The sequence below is a fragment of the Elephas maximus genome, chromosome 14 (assembly GCF_024166365.1).
Source record: "Elephas maximus indicus isolate mEleMax1 chromosome 14, mEleMax1 primary haplotype, whole genome shotgun sequence".
Classification (NCBI taxonomy): Eukaryota; Metazoa; Chordata; class Mammalia; order Proboscidea; family Elephantidae; genus Elephas; species Elephas maximus.
This window is the reverse complement of record NC_064832.1, coordinates 98832420-98847361: the sequence shown is the minus strand read 5'-3', so window position 1 is coordinate 98847361 and position 14942 is coordinate 98832420. Positions and strand designations below refer to the sequence as shown.

Sequence of the window (14942 nt, the reverse complement as noted above, 5' to 3'; positions counted from 1 at the left end):
TCAAAGATTCTACAGAACCCTGATGAAAAGGAGGAAAATGGGGAACAGCTTTTCAAATTCTGTTGGAATCCAGATCTTTTGGATCCGTGGAGGCTGGATAAATCCCTAGAACTATTGCCCTGAGAATTTTTAAACCTTAAGCCGAAAGTATCCCCTGCAGTCTTCTTTAAACCAAACAATAACCAAAAACCAAACCAAACCTGATGCCGTCTTGTCGATCCTGACTCGTAGCGACCCTATAGGACAGGGTAGAACTGTCCCATAGGGTTTCCAAGGCTGCAAATATTTATGAAAGCAGACTGCCCCGTCTTTCTCCCAAGGAGTGGCCGGTGGGTTCAAGTGGCCAGCCCTTGAGTCAGCAGCCAAGCCCTAGGTAACGAATGCCTCACCAGGGCTGCTCAGTCAAACAACAATTTAGCTTAAACAGTAAAGGATGTCTGCCTTCAACACTGCGCTCTTTTAAAATCTATCTATATAGGATCAAATAGACAACAGCAACTCAAAAGGTTAGATAGGAATCTTGGGGGACAGTCAGTTTGTGGGGGGTACAACTTGGAAAAGGAGGGTGAGAATGGCTGCACGACTTGAAAAATGTAATCAGCGTCACTGAATTGCACGTGTAGAAACTGTTGAAGGTGTATGTTTTGCTGTGTATGTTTTCAACAACATTAAAAAAAAAAAAAAAAAAAGAGTAAATCCCATTTGGCTGGACCAGCACTTCATGCTTGGAAAGCAGCAAGTTTATTTTCCTGGATGGAGCCAAGACATACGTGGAAAATGATGGCAAGGAAAGTGGCGAAAGGCGTCTTGCCAGAAATTTTGTTTTTAACAATTAGTTACAAGCACTTTATTATCCATTCATTCATTTATTCCACAAATGTTTTTTAAGCATCTGGTATCCCTAGGTAGTGCAAACAGGTAATGCACTCATTTGCTAACTGAAAGTTTGGAAGTTTGAGTCCACCCAGAGGCACCTCAGAAGAAGGGCCTGGTGACCTACTTCTAAAAATCAGCCATTGAGAGGCCCATGGAGCACAGTTCTACCCTGACCCCGTGGAGCCGGCATGGTGGGAACTGACAGCAGCTGGTTCCTGGTTATGTGCCAAGGCACTCAGCTAAGACCTGGGGATTCTGTAGTGAGTACAACCCAGTGTCTACCTTCCAGGGCAGGCAGCCTTTTCATCATGAGGGAGTGAGTGGCAGCACACATTTATGGTCCTGTTCTGTTTTTGTTTTTATCGTAACAGTATTTTTAGCAAAGGAGACCAATCTGTCCAGCCTTCCTCACAGGTGGCCCAGCAGAGAGCAGAAGTCTTAGTTAGTGAGTGCCCAGGTGGGCTTTGTCCTAAGAGCAGATACTTTGAAGGCAGCGAGGATGGTCTAGAACTTAAGGCCGAGCTTTCTGCCTGGAAGCCTGTCTGGGATTATAGAATGGCCGATTGAGAAGCTGTGGAACAAGCTTATTTACTGGCTGTGCGCAAGCCCAGGTCTGTCAGCTTCCTTGGCACTGGGTCTGACTGATCGGCTAAGAGGATAAAACTTTGGAGTCATGGGAGAAAGAAAAGATGTTTACGTTGATTTTTTTTTTTTTTTTTGGATTTCCAGATTAACTTGCTCCTTGATATATGTTCCTTGAGCCATGATTGAAATAGATTTTTATGAGAAACCCAGAACAGAAATAATTTTTCTTTTATTTGGCAATAAACCTCTGAGGGTCAGATGACACAGAGTAAATTAATTTTAGGGCAGACAGGGAAGCGAAGGAAACTCTGGGCAATGCTGCCAGAGCAGTGTTAATGAGAAGGGTGCCTGGCTTATCTCTGACACCTTCTGAATTTTAAGATCGCTCGCCTGTTTCTAGAAGACTCTGGCTTCATTTTTCATTTACCTCGTTTTTTTTTTTTTCTTTTTCTCCTTTCTTTCTTTTTTGTACCAGGATGATGGCCTCCCAGAAAATGAACACCAGCTGTCAGTAGCCGGGAAGATAAAGAAGCATTTCAACACAGGCCCCAAGCCAAACAGCACAGCAGCCGGCGTTTCTGTCATAGCAGTAAGCATCTAAAATACCCACCTATACGTTGTTTTAAAAAGCAGCCCTCCTGAGAGACAGGCGTTTCTCAGGAGAGTCCACCCAGAGACAGCAGAATCGGGTCATTTCTTTAGGCAGCTTGACCACTTAACCCGGGAGAGGAGGTTTGGGGCTTATATATGTTATGTGTTTTTGCAGCTCATTTCCCTGGCAGTCACACCATTATTCCATAGCCCCAGGGTATCTCACAGTATATATTAATTTCATAATTTTTTTTTTTTTAAAGCAAAAAACCTCTCTGACACTGGACTCTTGCCAATGCAAACTCCTTGGCTCCAAGAAAAGAGTCCACAGTGTCCTTTTGCCAGAACCCAGGAGGGAAGGGAAGCTGAGAGAGACTGGAACACTGTGTCCTATTTTTACGCAAATCCGTATGTTACACATTGTTTGTCCCACCTCGCCCTCCTTCCCTGCCCCCAGGTATTTTCACAAAGGCAATATACAAATTTTTTTTTTACAGCAATACATAAAAAATTAGCATAGCATGCTTACGAAAATACCTCAAGGGGGGAAGGACATGACTGGCAGAAAAGGTATAGCTCACTATTTGTGTAAAAATCCAGTAGATCCTCATACTAGACCAAAATGAAAACCAGGATAGAGCAGAGAGCCTACGCAGTAAGTTCTTCAGCGAAATCGAATTGCTGTGAACACCCAAGTCACCATGTCTTGCTACTTAGAAATTTCTGTCCTTACAGTTAAAAGTTTTTTTTTGTTTTTTGTTTAACTTTTACCATTTTATTGATGTGGCTGCACAGGGCGTATTTTTTCCTGTTCTGTACATACAGACATATACTACATGGGATTCGGTAGCAGCTCTAGGCAAAGATTAAATTGGGCAGGGAAATAATGAAACCTCATACTTCCCGGCGTCATATTCTGGAGTAAATATATTGCAAGTCCCAGATTACTTGAGTTTTTTAATAATGCCCTTTTTTTCAGAGCATGTAAATTTTAGCACAGTATTCAAATGTGAAAATCACTTGCAGCGTTTTTCCGTTCTGGGCACAGAACATTGCACTGAGGTAGAGTTCCAGGAGTCTGTGCTCTTCACAGTACCTCATGCTCAGAAGCAGGACTGCCTGGGGGACTCCTCCCATGAGTGTTCATTGTCTTCCCCGACTCCTGTTTTGGTTACAGCAAAGCTTCAGATAGAAAAAAAAGCTACAGATAAATAACGGACGTATGCGATGCAGCCATTCCCGTTTCCAGGGGACTAAATACTCTATCTGAGCTTCTATAGCTGGTACGGGGCACACGTGCACAGCCCTACATGCTGTTTGCATTTGGCATTTCTTGATTCAGCCCTTCCAGCCGGGCCTTAAATGAGTCAATGTGCAGGGACATCAAGAAGCTGAGCCTAAACCCGGCTCACGAGTAAACTCAGTGCTAAACAGAGTGCACACCCTTGAAGAAGCCCGCCTGTGTGGCGGACGCTCTGCCTTTCCAAGTGGTTCCTCTTACCCTCTCTCCTCAGCTCTTTCTAAGAAAATTGAACATAGGAACATACTGTCCTTACGTCTTCTGTAGGTTGTCAGTCGTCTTTGTGATCATCTGATACTCAGGCAGTAATTTTTGAAAGTAATAATCTAACGATTCTCAGTTATGCAAGACATTCTCTTCTCTGTTGTCATTGTTCATTGCAAAGAGAAGTCCATTCCAATAAGTTGGATCCTGTGATTTCCGTTTGGAATAGACTGCCAGCATGCTTGTCCATGAAGCGGACGGCTTTTCTGCCCCTGCCAGGGGATACGGCTGCTAGAGAGGGTGCTTCCTCCACCTCCGCCAGTCTGCTTTTGTTTTACTTTTCTCTTGGTCTTTTATTTCACTTAGTCTTTGGTTAAGTTTGCTTCGGTTGCTCAACAATGGCTTGCTCACAACAGTGGTGTATTTTTATAAGGATGAAGGGGAGAAACTGCAGTGCAATTTTCCAATTAACAGACAACACAGATTTGAGGGGAAATCCTGTTTTAATCAAACCTGGACCAATTCTGAAATCTAATCCACGTGAGTTTACCAAAACTCCATGTAAACCAAAACACCAAACGTGTTGCTGTCCAGTCGATTCCGACTCATACAGCCCTAAGGACAGAGTGGAACTGCTCCACAGGGTTAAGTGGGATCTCAGAACACTACAGTTAGTCTCTGAAGATCAAAGGCCCGCTGATTTTTTCCCCTAAATAATGTGATTCAACCATTTCAAATACAATTTAATATCAGTTTCTCAGTTCATCACTAACTTGTTTTCCATGGAAAGTGCACAAATTGGTATTATATTTATAAATTATAAAGTGGGCTGGGCAATGCTGATTTACACATTGCATGCTTATTTAGAAGTTTTAAAAATATAAATATTAACTACTGTAATTATCAAAATAAGTGGGTGTTACTCAGCTAAATATATTTTTTAAAGTACCTTGTCAGTTCTAAAGTACCATTCAAATGTTAGCTGCTCATTACTGTTTCAGACATGAAATAGAATATCACCATAAATTCACCCCAGACTGCTCTGTGGGGTCACCTGTCTGAGGGTGGGGCTGGGAATTAGAAACTGGTGATTTGGGTCCGTCTTTGCCCGTCACTTTCAGATTGGCACTGGATAAGGCGATGTGTTCCCTGTGAAAGTTTTCCACTCTTAAAGTGCAAAGACTAAGTCTCAGGGCCAATCACAGAAAGAAGGCGTCCCTGCCGTTAACAGGGTTGCAGCCAAAGCTGTTAGGCTTCTGTGAGGCAGAATACAGGCAGCGGGTGGAAGGAACCTGCTTTACCGATGGTGTGTTCTAGAAAGACCCTGGACAGTTTAATACGGCAACATAATTATTGATTCACCCACGTGATAAAAAGTTCCGTAGTTAATACTGTACTGTAATGACTCCTGTTTGATACATTGAGAAAAAATTGATTTCAGCATAAAGTTCATTCAGACAGAAGTTTTTTCCTTGGGCGTGTACTCTCCCCAGAGGCTATAAAAGAATGTTTCTGACTTTAAACTGCTTCTGTCAGAGAACCGGTTTGGGGAAAATTATATACACCCTTTAAAATAAAACTGTGTGTGCGCGTGTGTGTGTGTGTGTGTGTGTGTGTGTGTTCATAGATCTAAAGCATATGAAAGACAAATTTGTAGTCTGAAAAACTGAGTTCATTTTGTCTGGCCAGTAACCAATGTGTGTATATATGTGTATTTTTATATACATACTCTTTAAAATAAAAATATCTGTCTATATGTGTGTGTGTAAAGACTATATATATACACCTATATTAGTGTGTGTGTGTATATATATATACACATATATACATATATACATATATATATATATATATATATATGATCCCTGGTGGCACAGTGGTTAAGTGCTTGGCTGCTAACCACAGGTCGGTGGTTGAAACCCACCAGCTGCTCCAGGGGAGAAAGATGTGCCAGTCTGTTTCAATAAAGATCAAAGCCTTGGAAATCCTATAGGGCAGCTCTACTCTGTCCTGTATGGCGACTATGAGTCGGAATCAACTCGATGGCAATGGGTTTGGTTTTGGTTTATATATATATGCGTGTGTATATATATATATTTATCTTGTAGTGTCAATTCATTTTTCAGGAAACCCGTAATTAAATTATTAGTCTTCCCTACTTAGAAACCTAACTCCTTCCCTACTTAGGAACATAACTCCTTGCTGTAAATAAATAATGCTTATAAAGGAATTCGTGACACTTCCTTAGAGTGACAAAGGATAAAGAGAACAGACTGTCGTGATAGACTCTTCTCACACGTACTTTAATTTGTTCCCATGGCTCTGGACCTAAGCACCTCTGGCTCATGGTGACAGTTTTTCCTTCTCTGCTTCCCACCCCTGCATTCCTAAGACCAAAGAAAGGACAGATGATAACTCTATACGAAGGTCGGTCGCGAGGCCTCGACTTGGCCAGGGGAGTAATTACCAGCTGGAGGCTCATAGGGTCACCGGCCTTTTTGAAAAGGAGCAGAGGTGTCCTGGCCTTCAGGTCAGGCAGTGATTACGCGGAGCCCACAGCTGTCCTTATAGCCACAACCCTCTGCCTCGCCAATAAGCCTCCATTGTCCTCAGGATACCTTTCCCAGTAGTTGAGGGATTTAAAAAAAAAAAAAACCCACAGAGAAAAGGAAACAAAAGGTTATTAAAATGCAATTTGTAGACATAAGATGGAATTAGAGACGACATTTGAACGTGGACGTTCGGAGTCTCGGGGAGGAGAGGACGGCGTTATTAGATCTGCTCAGCTTGATGAAGAGCCGACGACCAAGATGTCAGAGCCAATTTCTTTTCCCTCATTTAATGCTGTATATTATTTTAACCAATAATTTTCCTAATGCTCTAAAGCTCTTCTTTTGCATCTTTCTCATGCAAATGGAACGTTTCAGACTAATTGAACAAATCCATACTAATCAGCCTGCAGATAACAGGGGTGCTGGGAGGCTTCGTTGTGAAGAGACCTCTCTGCACGCCCGAGCCTGGGGCCCTGTGCTGTGCCGTACCACACTCGGCCTGCAGAGGGCAGTAGAGAACCGGCTACCAAGTGGCTCTCTGGGCGGAATGAAACTCCTTGGATTTTTTCTAAATAAAAAGAAATGTACTTAAAAAAAGATTAGAATCTCACATTGCTGTCCTGAACACTGGGATAGCTGAGTTTATAATCGCCCAATCCTCCAAGCAGCTCTTAGCTTGAATGCCTGGTTTAAAGGCGTGTTTTTGAAACACCTTGCACTTAGGAGCAGCACCAGAGAACCACACCTGAAGGCACTCAGGCGCTTTCTGAAGAAAGGTGGGCAACCGGGGAGCGGCCATACAGCGAGCGTGACGGTTGCTCTTCAGGGTTTGGGACTGAATCTTTTATTCCCAGGTAGCCAAAGGCTAACGTCTTATTCTAGGGTGAAGACTTTGAGAGCGTATCCTATCTCTTGCTCATGGTGCCTTGTGTTAATCCTAAGAGTTTAACTGTACATATGAATTTTCAATATACAGTGAAAAATATTTTTGGTTGTATTTTACTTTTCCATATTTTCACAGAGAAAATTTACTGACCTTTATACTGTCTTTTTAGTTCAGAAATGCAGTTAGGACTCACCTTTAAGAATAGCCCTATTTTTGAAGATGAACTCTTAAAGAAATTCAAATCTCTGTGATCGACGGGATCTCAAAACCTGATCCTTTTTCATCTTTTATTTCCTCGTTAAGAAGCCCTCAAATTTGAGCCTTGTGGGGTACGGCTGGGGAGGAGGGGGCTCCAGTCTGCCTTCTCTTAGGTGCTGACACTGGTTTCGGTACCTGATTAATAAGTCGTAAAGCCATTTCCATTCCCTGGCATATGAAGAGGTGTTTGTAGCTTTTGAAATTGAGAGATCATTATGAAACGTGCTTTCAAAAGCTTGCTCGACAAACTAGGTCTGTTCTAACAAGTTGCCCTTTGAGATAGTCACAAGAGATGTCTTTCCTTGCCGTTTGTTTTCAATGTGCAGTTGTAGGGTATCAGCTAGTTTCTCTGCAGAAATGGCACCGTAACTGTCTCTGCGTACACCCTACAATGAATAATAGCTTGGTCGGGAGTCGTGATTCCTTAGCACAATGTCGATCCACTGAGTTGCCCCATTTCTCTCTGCTCAGCTGGACCACGGGTTTACCATCAAGAGATCAGGGTCTTTGGACTACTACCAGCAACCAGGAATGTATTGGATAAGGTATGAGATGGTGTAGCTGAAGTCAGTGTCTCCATGGCAACGTGCTGGCAGTCTCCATCACCCAGTCCTTCAGTAGATCGACATGCTTCAGATCTGTTACCCAGTCCATATGCTGCTTTATCGGTTTCATTTGAATCTTGACTGAGATGCCACACCCTCTTCATTCCTTTTTTTCCGCCCATCGTTCACACTGACATTTGCTAGCTTCCTTTCCATTCCACGTGCTCAGTATCAACTCTCCCTCTGGTTAAAAGGACAGTATATTTAGTGCGCAAGCCAAAGCGTTCTGCCTCTGACGTTGCTGATTACAGCAATGGTTTCCAGTGCTCTTCTGCCCTCCACAAGTGGAAGAACTACCGTGCCTTCGTGGCTGTTGGGCAGAAGTATATACTGTCATTTTAAAGCCACCAAGCCCAGCCTTGCCCTTAGCGATGGACGAACCAATGCATCGACATTAGTGGTAGACGCTCCGCCAGCATAGTGAGCTCCAGAATGCATTGTGTGTGTCGGCGAGCTTGTGTTTTCCAGTTCTCCGCCACCTTCCGTTACGTTTCGTTTTTGTTTTTATTGTTCTTTCTCTCCCTGGAAAGCCCTCTATGTACTAGCTGTTGCATGAAGTTACTTTTCAGCATTTTGTAACTGATTTAGCTGGTTTATCTGCTCAAGAAAGAGTAACTGTGGGAGGTATTGATTTTTTTTTTTTTCCTTAAAGTGGGTGAAGAATTCTATCCAGTCGTTTTCTGTTCCAATCAACGGCCCCTGCATTGCCTTCAAGGGGTAGTGCATGGGTCTCTCTAGGTTGACCACAAGCATGTCTTATTGATGGCTTGAGAAATGTACTCTAAGAGGTCCTGGGGGCCTTTTCTCCACCTTAGTGTTCATGAAGTTATCTCCAGGTGAAGCTCCATGTCTCAGTGTTGGCTGAGAGAAATTCCAGTGTGTTTAGCATTTGTTTCCCCCAAATGATGGAGCCTATCTACAGCAATTAGTGGTGGCTGGGTATCGTTTCATGAATTAAACTGCTACAATTTTATGTACATACATATATATACACACACATATATATGTGTATAATATACATATACACACATATAAATACATACATGCATATAAATATATGTGTGTGTGTGTGTACAGTCAGCCCCTCTATATCTGCAGGTTCCACATCCAGTGAGTCAACCAACTGCAGATTGGATATATTGGGAAAACATGTTACATGTTGCTGACCTGTCCTGTGTAGTTAGGCCTAGGGTTGATGGATGGTTGCATCAGTACTGAACGTGTACAACTATTTGCACAGCACTTACATTGTGTTAAGTATTATAAGTAATTAAAGGTGATTTAAAGCATACAGAAGGAGGTGCCTAGGTTACATGCAAAGACGATGCCATTTTATATGAGCATTTGTGAATTTTGGTGCCAGTGGGTGGTCCTGGAACCAGTCCCCTGCGGATACCAAGGGAGGACTATACGCGCACACACACACACACACACACACACACACACACACACAGGTCAGAATTAACTGGACAGCAAAAACAAAATTTTTTAAAGTATTTATGTAATTTTAATCCCTAATTATTACCCCTAATTATTACCCCTAACTTTCTTTCTATAATTAGACACTCCAAACAGGGCTTAGGAAGGAGTAAAGGGCTCACTTCACAAACTATCCACAAACACTGAGGTCCTGACAGTTCCCACATCTGTTTAAAGAAGCAAGAAAACACCCAGGCTTGTATGAAGTGTTTACAGTTAGTTTCACGTGGTCTCTCGTATCTTCTGGACTAACATGCCTGTACCAGTTCCGCAGCAACCTTCTAATTTCCTAAGTAAATTAGCTTCATAGCTGCAGACAGAAGGTTGTATTTTTCTTCGAACCTGCTTTTGGGGGGGCTGGGGGGTTAGCAGTTCGAATCCTCCAGGCACTCCTAGGAAACTCTATGGGGCGGTTCTACTCTGTCCTATAGGGTCGCTATGAGTCGGAATCGACTCGACGGCAGTGGGTTGGGGTTTTGGGGGGATTAATCATGATTTGCCTTTGTGCAGACTCCTTTCTGGCTTGTTATGTGGAAGATGATCCACCCATCTTTGTTTACGGAAGGGTGCTGTGCGTTCGGGAGCGTGCATATATCATAAACGCACATACGCATACGCGTATCGTATCCTGTGAATCTTTGCTAACTGACCATGCCCCTGTACACAGCACCCAGATCAGACACAGAGAATTCCCAGCACCCAGGAACCCCACCCCCACCCCAGGCCCTTCCAGCCGGGACACCCGAGGGCTCAACACTGACCCCGCTTCTCTCCACACTGATTAGCTTTGCCTGGTTCTGTGCCGTGTGTGCATCAGATCACACCATGTGCCATTCTTGTTTAATTATGTGTCTCCTAACCTCAGGCACATTACCCGAACATACATGAGTAAAGTTGATATGCAATTAAAAATAGGCACAAGCACATCTAATTACAGTTGTGCATATTTGTATAACAAAAATTACATATATAAATTCATCTAATTTCAAAAAGCAAAAAAAAAACCAAGATAAAGCTCTAGGAAATGAAATTACGAAGCCTGCTGAGTTAAGGGTGGGAGAGAACCAGCAAGCAAATGCAGTAATTAATGAACGTAGCTGAGTATAAAAGGCCATTGGACGGCTCCCATCAGCCAACACACCCTTGAAAAACGGGCAGGAGCAGATGGGAGATAATCTCTTTTTTTTCTTCCCCACATAATCTGCTCTGTTTTCCAGCTGGGGGCAGTAGCAACAATGTTTATGGTCAGCGCTGTGCTAAACAGCACGCCCATTATGTGAAGCTAAATGGGAGAAAGAATGCTAAAAACTGATGGGCGTATATGCTTAATTAGGAAGTTTTATAACACCATTTAGCCCCAGAACGCAGCGCCCTCCTTGCTGATTGCAGATGTTTGCTTTTTATCTCCACGGAAGTGGGTGCATTTGTCTAACCGTGGTGGCAGCCAACTTTCTAACATAAACAATCATTACGCACCTCCCACCCAGCTCCCTACTGCAGTGTTTACAAGTGCTCCTGGCTGTTTTTGCCTCTCTGAGCCGAACACTTGGGAGTTGGCTTGCTTTTTGCAAAGCAGCTTGCGTGGGGACAGCCCTAGCATGGAAGACTGTCCCCCTGGGGTGCCCAGAATTGGAAGTCTCTCGTAATTGGCCTTTAAGCGACTGTGGAGATGTCGCGGGCACCCATTTCCTTTTCTCTCCTTCACTCTCCTGGCTGTTAACAGAGGGCAGCTGCCCAGCTATAGGGGGATCAGCACCCTCCTCTTGGCTTTTGTATTTAGGAGACCCTGCTCCCCTCACCAAGAGTCCTGAAGGAGCTCCCTGGGCCATTCCACATTCCCATGGCCTAGAGAGCCATGATTTCCCTGTTGCAAAGCCACCAGGTAGCATGTATATATTGGTGCATTTATCGCTGAAAGAGCCCTGGTGGTGCAACGGTTAAGCACTCGGCTGCTAACCTGAAGGTTGGTGAGTCGAACCCACCCAGCAGCTCTGCAGGAGAAAGACCTGGTGATCTGCTCACTTAAAGATTACAGCCTAGGAAACCCTATAGGGCAGTTTTGCCCTGTCACACGGGGTGACTATGAGTCGAAAATTGACTTGACAGCACAACAACTTTCCCCCCTCCTGAACATGCGTCCTCTTGCAAAGATGCATTTCTCAAGTGACTTTGTCATCTTGGTGGGTGCCACAGCCACAGCCATGTGGAGAAGGACCCCAGTGCCTTCAGCACACAAAGGGGGCAATAGCCAGACTGGGGTAGTCCGATTAAAGAAAACAAATACCGAAATAAGGCTATGTTACGAATGCTAAATGAGAGAAAGGCAGAGGTCAGCTGGGACAGAAAGGGGGCTCAGTCCCCAGATGTGATGGGGCTCCAACGTGCATGCTGGACTCTAGCACCGTCCAGAAACAGTGAGCAGTGAGGCAAAGCCGTGGCTGCTGCAGTCTTTGCAGATTTGTAAAATGCTGTCAGGCTCAGTTGTTAAAAGGAATAAGGTCTGCTCAATGCCTCTTATTCAGCGCAGGTGTGAAAGCCAGGAAGGAGCCATAGCTTGGGGTAAGGAGGGCTGTGTGGCTCCCATCAGCCAGCAGCCAAACCCCACACAGCAAAGTTGCTTACAGGTTCCCTACCAAGTTGCCTTGGCGCCTCCCGCTGAGTGTCAGAGCAGGCTGGAAGGGTGGATGACTCTGTTTGAGCAACGGAGCAAACAAACTCCCTCTCTGGAGACTTCCTCTGTAACAGAAAGCTTGGGGGGGTGTAAGGTTAACAAATAGAAAAGGAACAGGTTTAAACTTCAGAACAACTCAAACTGCAGTTACAGAGCCAAGTCTCAGGAAAGTAGTGGGGTTTGGTTTTGCAGCTGTACCAAAGAGTGAGTCATTTATTAGACCCAAACCCACTGCCATCAAGTTAATTTTGACTCACAGGGACAGAACGAGAAACAGTACAACTGCCCCACCAGGTTTCCAAGGCTGTCATCTTTACGGAAGCAGGCTGCCACCTCTCTCCTGAGGTGGGTTCAAAATACTGACCTCTCAGTTAGCAGCGGAGCACTTAACCACTGCACCACCAGAGACCCAGAAGATGAGCAGTACCTCCTATGGCCACGTCCAGTTCCATAAATGGCCACTGAAAGCCGACAGGAATGAGGTTATATCCTACCAATCTTAACAGGTTGCTCACTCGTGAGGATGTACCTGGTTTCCTTTTGTTTTTAGAATTCTCTTCAGTGAAGATTCCAAGAACACATACGTGTCCTTTTTTAATATTTAATTCACTCATTACTAGAAATGAGAAGTTGCCATGCGTTCCAGGACTTACCTGTTGTGTGTAAGTGTCACGGAAGTGCGGTTTCTCCACACTTTGGGAGATTTTCAATGAGTCAGTATTGATCGAATCATCTTTATTTTGCCCTTCCTTCAAAATCTTTTGCCCTTTTATTGGCTTAAAAGGAAATAGTGATACTGTTTTCTGTATTTCCGTACCTGCCGTGCTTTGGGTGGCTCCTGAAGCTCCCCAGTGATGTTCGCTGATACGATATGGCCCTTATCTGGTGTTAGCATGCGGGTGAAGGGGCCTTGCTGGTGCAGTGGTTAAGCACTTGGCTGCTAATAGAGAGGTCAGTGCAGTGGTTCGAACTCACCAGTGGCTCTGCGGGAGAAGAGACCTGGCGATCTCCTCCCGTAGATTCCACCTTTGAACCTATGGGGAAGTTCCGCTCTGTCCTGTAGGATCTGTATGAGTTGGAATCAACTCGACAGCACACAAAAGCAACAACAAAAAGGAGCTGTAGTCAAATGTTTTAATGTAGAATAAGTTTAAAATGTTATCTCCTAGGGCTGGGGTCAGCATCCTGGGTGGTACAGTTAACATGCTCAGCTGCTAACTTAGAGGTTGGAGGTTTGAGTCCACCCAGAGGCACCTCGGAAGAAAGATCTGGCAGTCTACTTCAGAAACATCAGCCATTGCAAACCCTGTGTGCCCAGTTCTCCTCCGACACCCGTGGGCTGCCATGAGTTGGAATAAATTCGACTGCAACTGGTTTGTTTGGGATTTTTAGGTCAGGGGCTAGCAAACTGAAGTCCAAATCAAGCCCACTACCTGCTTCTGTAAATAAAGTTTTATTGGAACATAGCCACAGCTGTTCCTGTACAAATTAGCCATGGCTGCTTTTCCCCTATAGCTGCAGAGCTGAGTAATGATTTCAGAGCAAAGCCTAAAATATTTACTATCTGGTCCTTTACAGAAAAAAAGTTTTTCAGCCCATACTTTAGGGAGAAAAAGTGTCTTAATTAAAAGGCATCATTACCCTGAAGGAGCAGGAGGGCAGTGGGATGCAGACCTCAAAATCTCATAAAAAGACCAGACTTAATGGTCTGACTGAGATTAGAAGGACCCCGGAGGTCATGGTCCCCAGAGCTTCTGTTAGCCCAAGACAGGAACCGTTCCCAAACCCAACTCTTCAGACAGGTATTGGAGTGGACTATAGGATAAAAATGATCCTGGTGAAGTGTGAGTTTCTTGGATCAAGTACACACATGAGACTATGTGGGCAGCTCCTTTCTGGAAGGGAGATGAGAGGTCAGAGGGGTCAGAAGCTGGCTGAATAGACATGGGAATAGAGGGTGGAGAGAAGGAGTGTGCTGTCTCATTGGGAAGAGCCGCTAGGACTATATGATGTTGTTGTTGTTAGGTGCCGTCGAGTCAGTTCCGACTCGTAGCGACCCTATGCACAACAGAACAAAACACTACCCAGTCCTGAGCCATGCTTACAATCGTTGTTATGCTTGAGCTCGTTGCAGCCACTGTGTCAACCCAACACATTGAGGGTCTTTCTCTTTTCTGCTGACCCTGTACTCTGCCAAGCATGATGTCCTTCTCCAGGGACTGATCCCTCCTGACAACATGTCCAAAGTATGTAAGACACAGTCTCACCATCCTTGCTTCCAAGGAACATTCTGGTTGTACTTCTTCTAAGACAGATTTGTTCATTCTTTTGGCAGTCCATGGTATATTCGATATTCTTTGCCAACACCACAATTCAAAGGCGTCAATTCTTCTTCAGCCTTCCTTATTCATTGTCCAACTTTCACATGCATATGAAGCAATTGAAAATACCATGGCTTGGGTCAGGCGCACCTTAGTCTTAAAGGTGACACCTTTGTTCTTCAACACTTTACAAAGGTCCTTTGCAGCAAATTTACCCAGTGCAATGCGTCTTTTGATTTTTTGACTGCTGCTTCCATGGCTGTTGATTGTGGATCCAAGTAAAATGAAATCCTTGACAACTTCAATCTTCTCTCCGTTTATCATGATGTTGCTCACTGGTCCAGTTGTGAGGATTTTTGTTTTCTTTATGTTGAGGTGTAATCCATACTGAAGGCTGTGGTCTTTGATCTTCATTAGTAAGTGCTTCAAGTCCTCTAAACTTTTCAGCAAGCAAGGGTGTGTCATCTGCATAACACAGGTTGTTAATGAGTCTTCCTCCAATCCTGATGCCCCGTTCTTCTTCATATAGTCCAGCTTCTCGTATTATTTGCTCAGCATACAGATTGAATAGGTATGGTGAAAGAATACAACTCTGACACACACCTTTCCTGACT

At 44.2% G+C, this 14942-nt stretch overlaps 1 protein-coding gene across 3 annotated transcripts in view; it reads left to right on the top strand.

Annotated features, from left to right (window-relative positions):
- DCLK1 (doublecortin like kinase 1) overlaps positions 1 to 14942 on the top strand; it is a 189768-nt gene that overhangs the window by 160127 nt on the left and 14699 nt on the right. For 2 of the 3 annotated variants that reach the window (XM_049853462.1, XM_049853464.1), the window contains one exon: positions 1937 to 2050. In XM_049853462.1, the coding sequence (XP_049709419.1) occupies positions 1937 to 2050 (114 nt within the window). Of the gene's footprint in view, positions 1 to 1936; positions 2051 to 7723; positions 7798 to 14942 lie in introns of all 3 variants that reach the window. The other variant, XM_049853463.1, reaches the window with a different exon arrangement.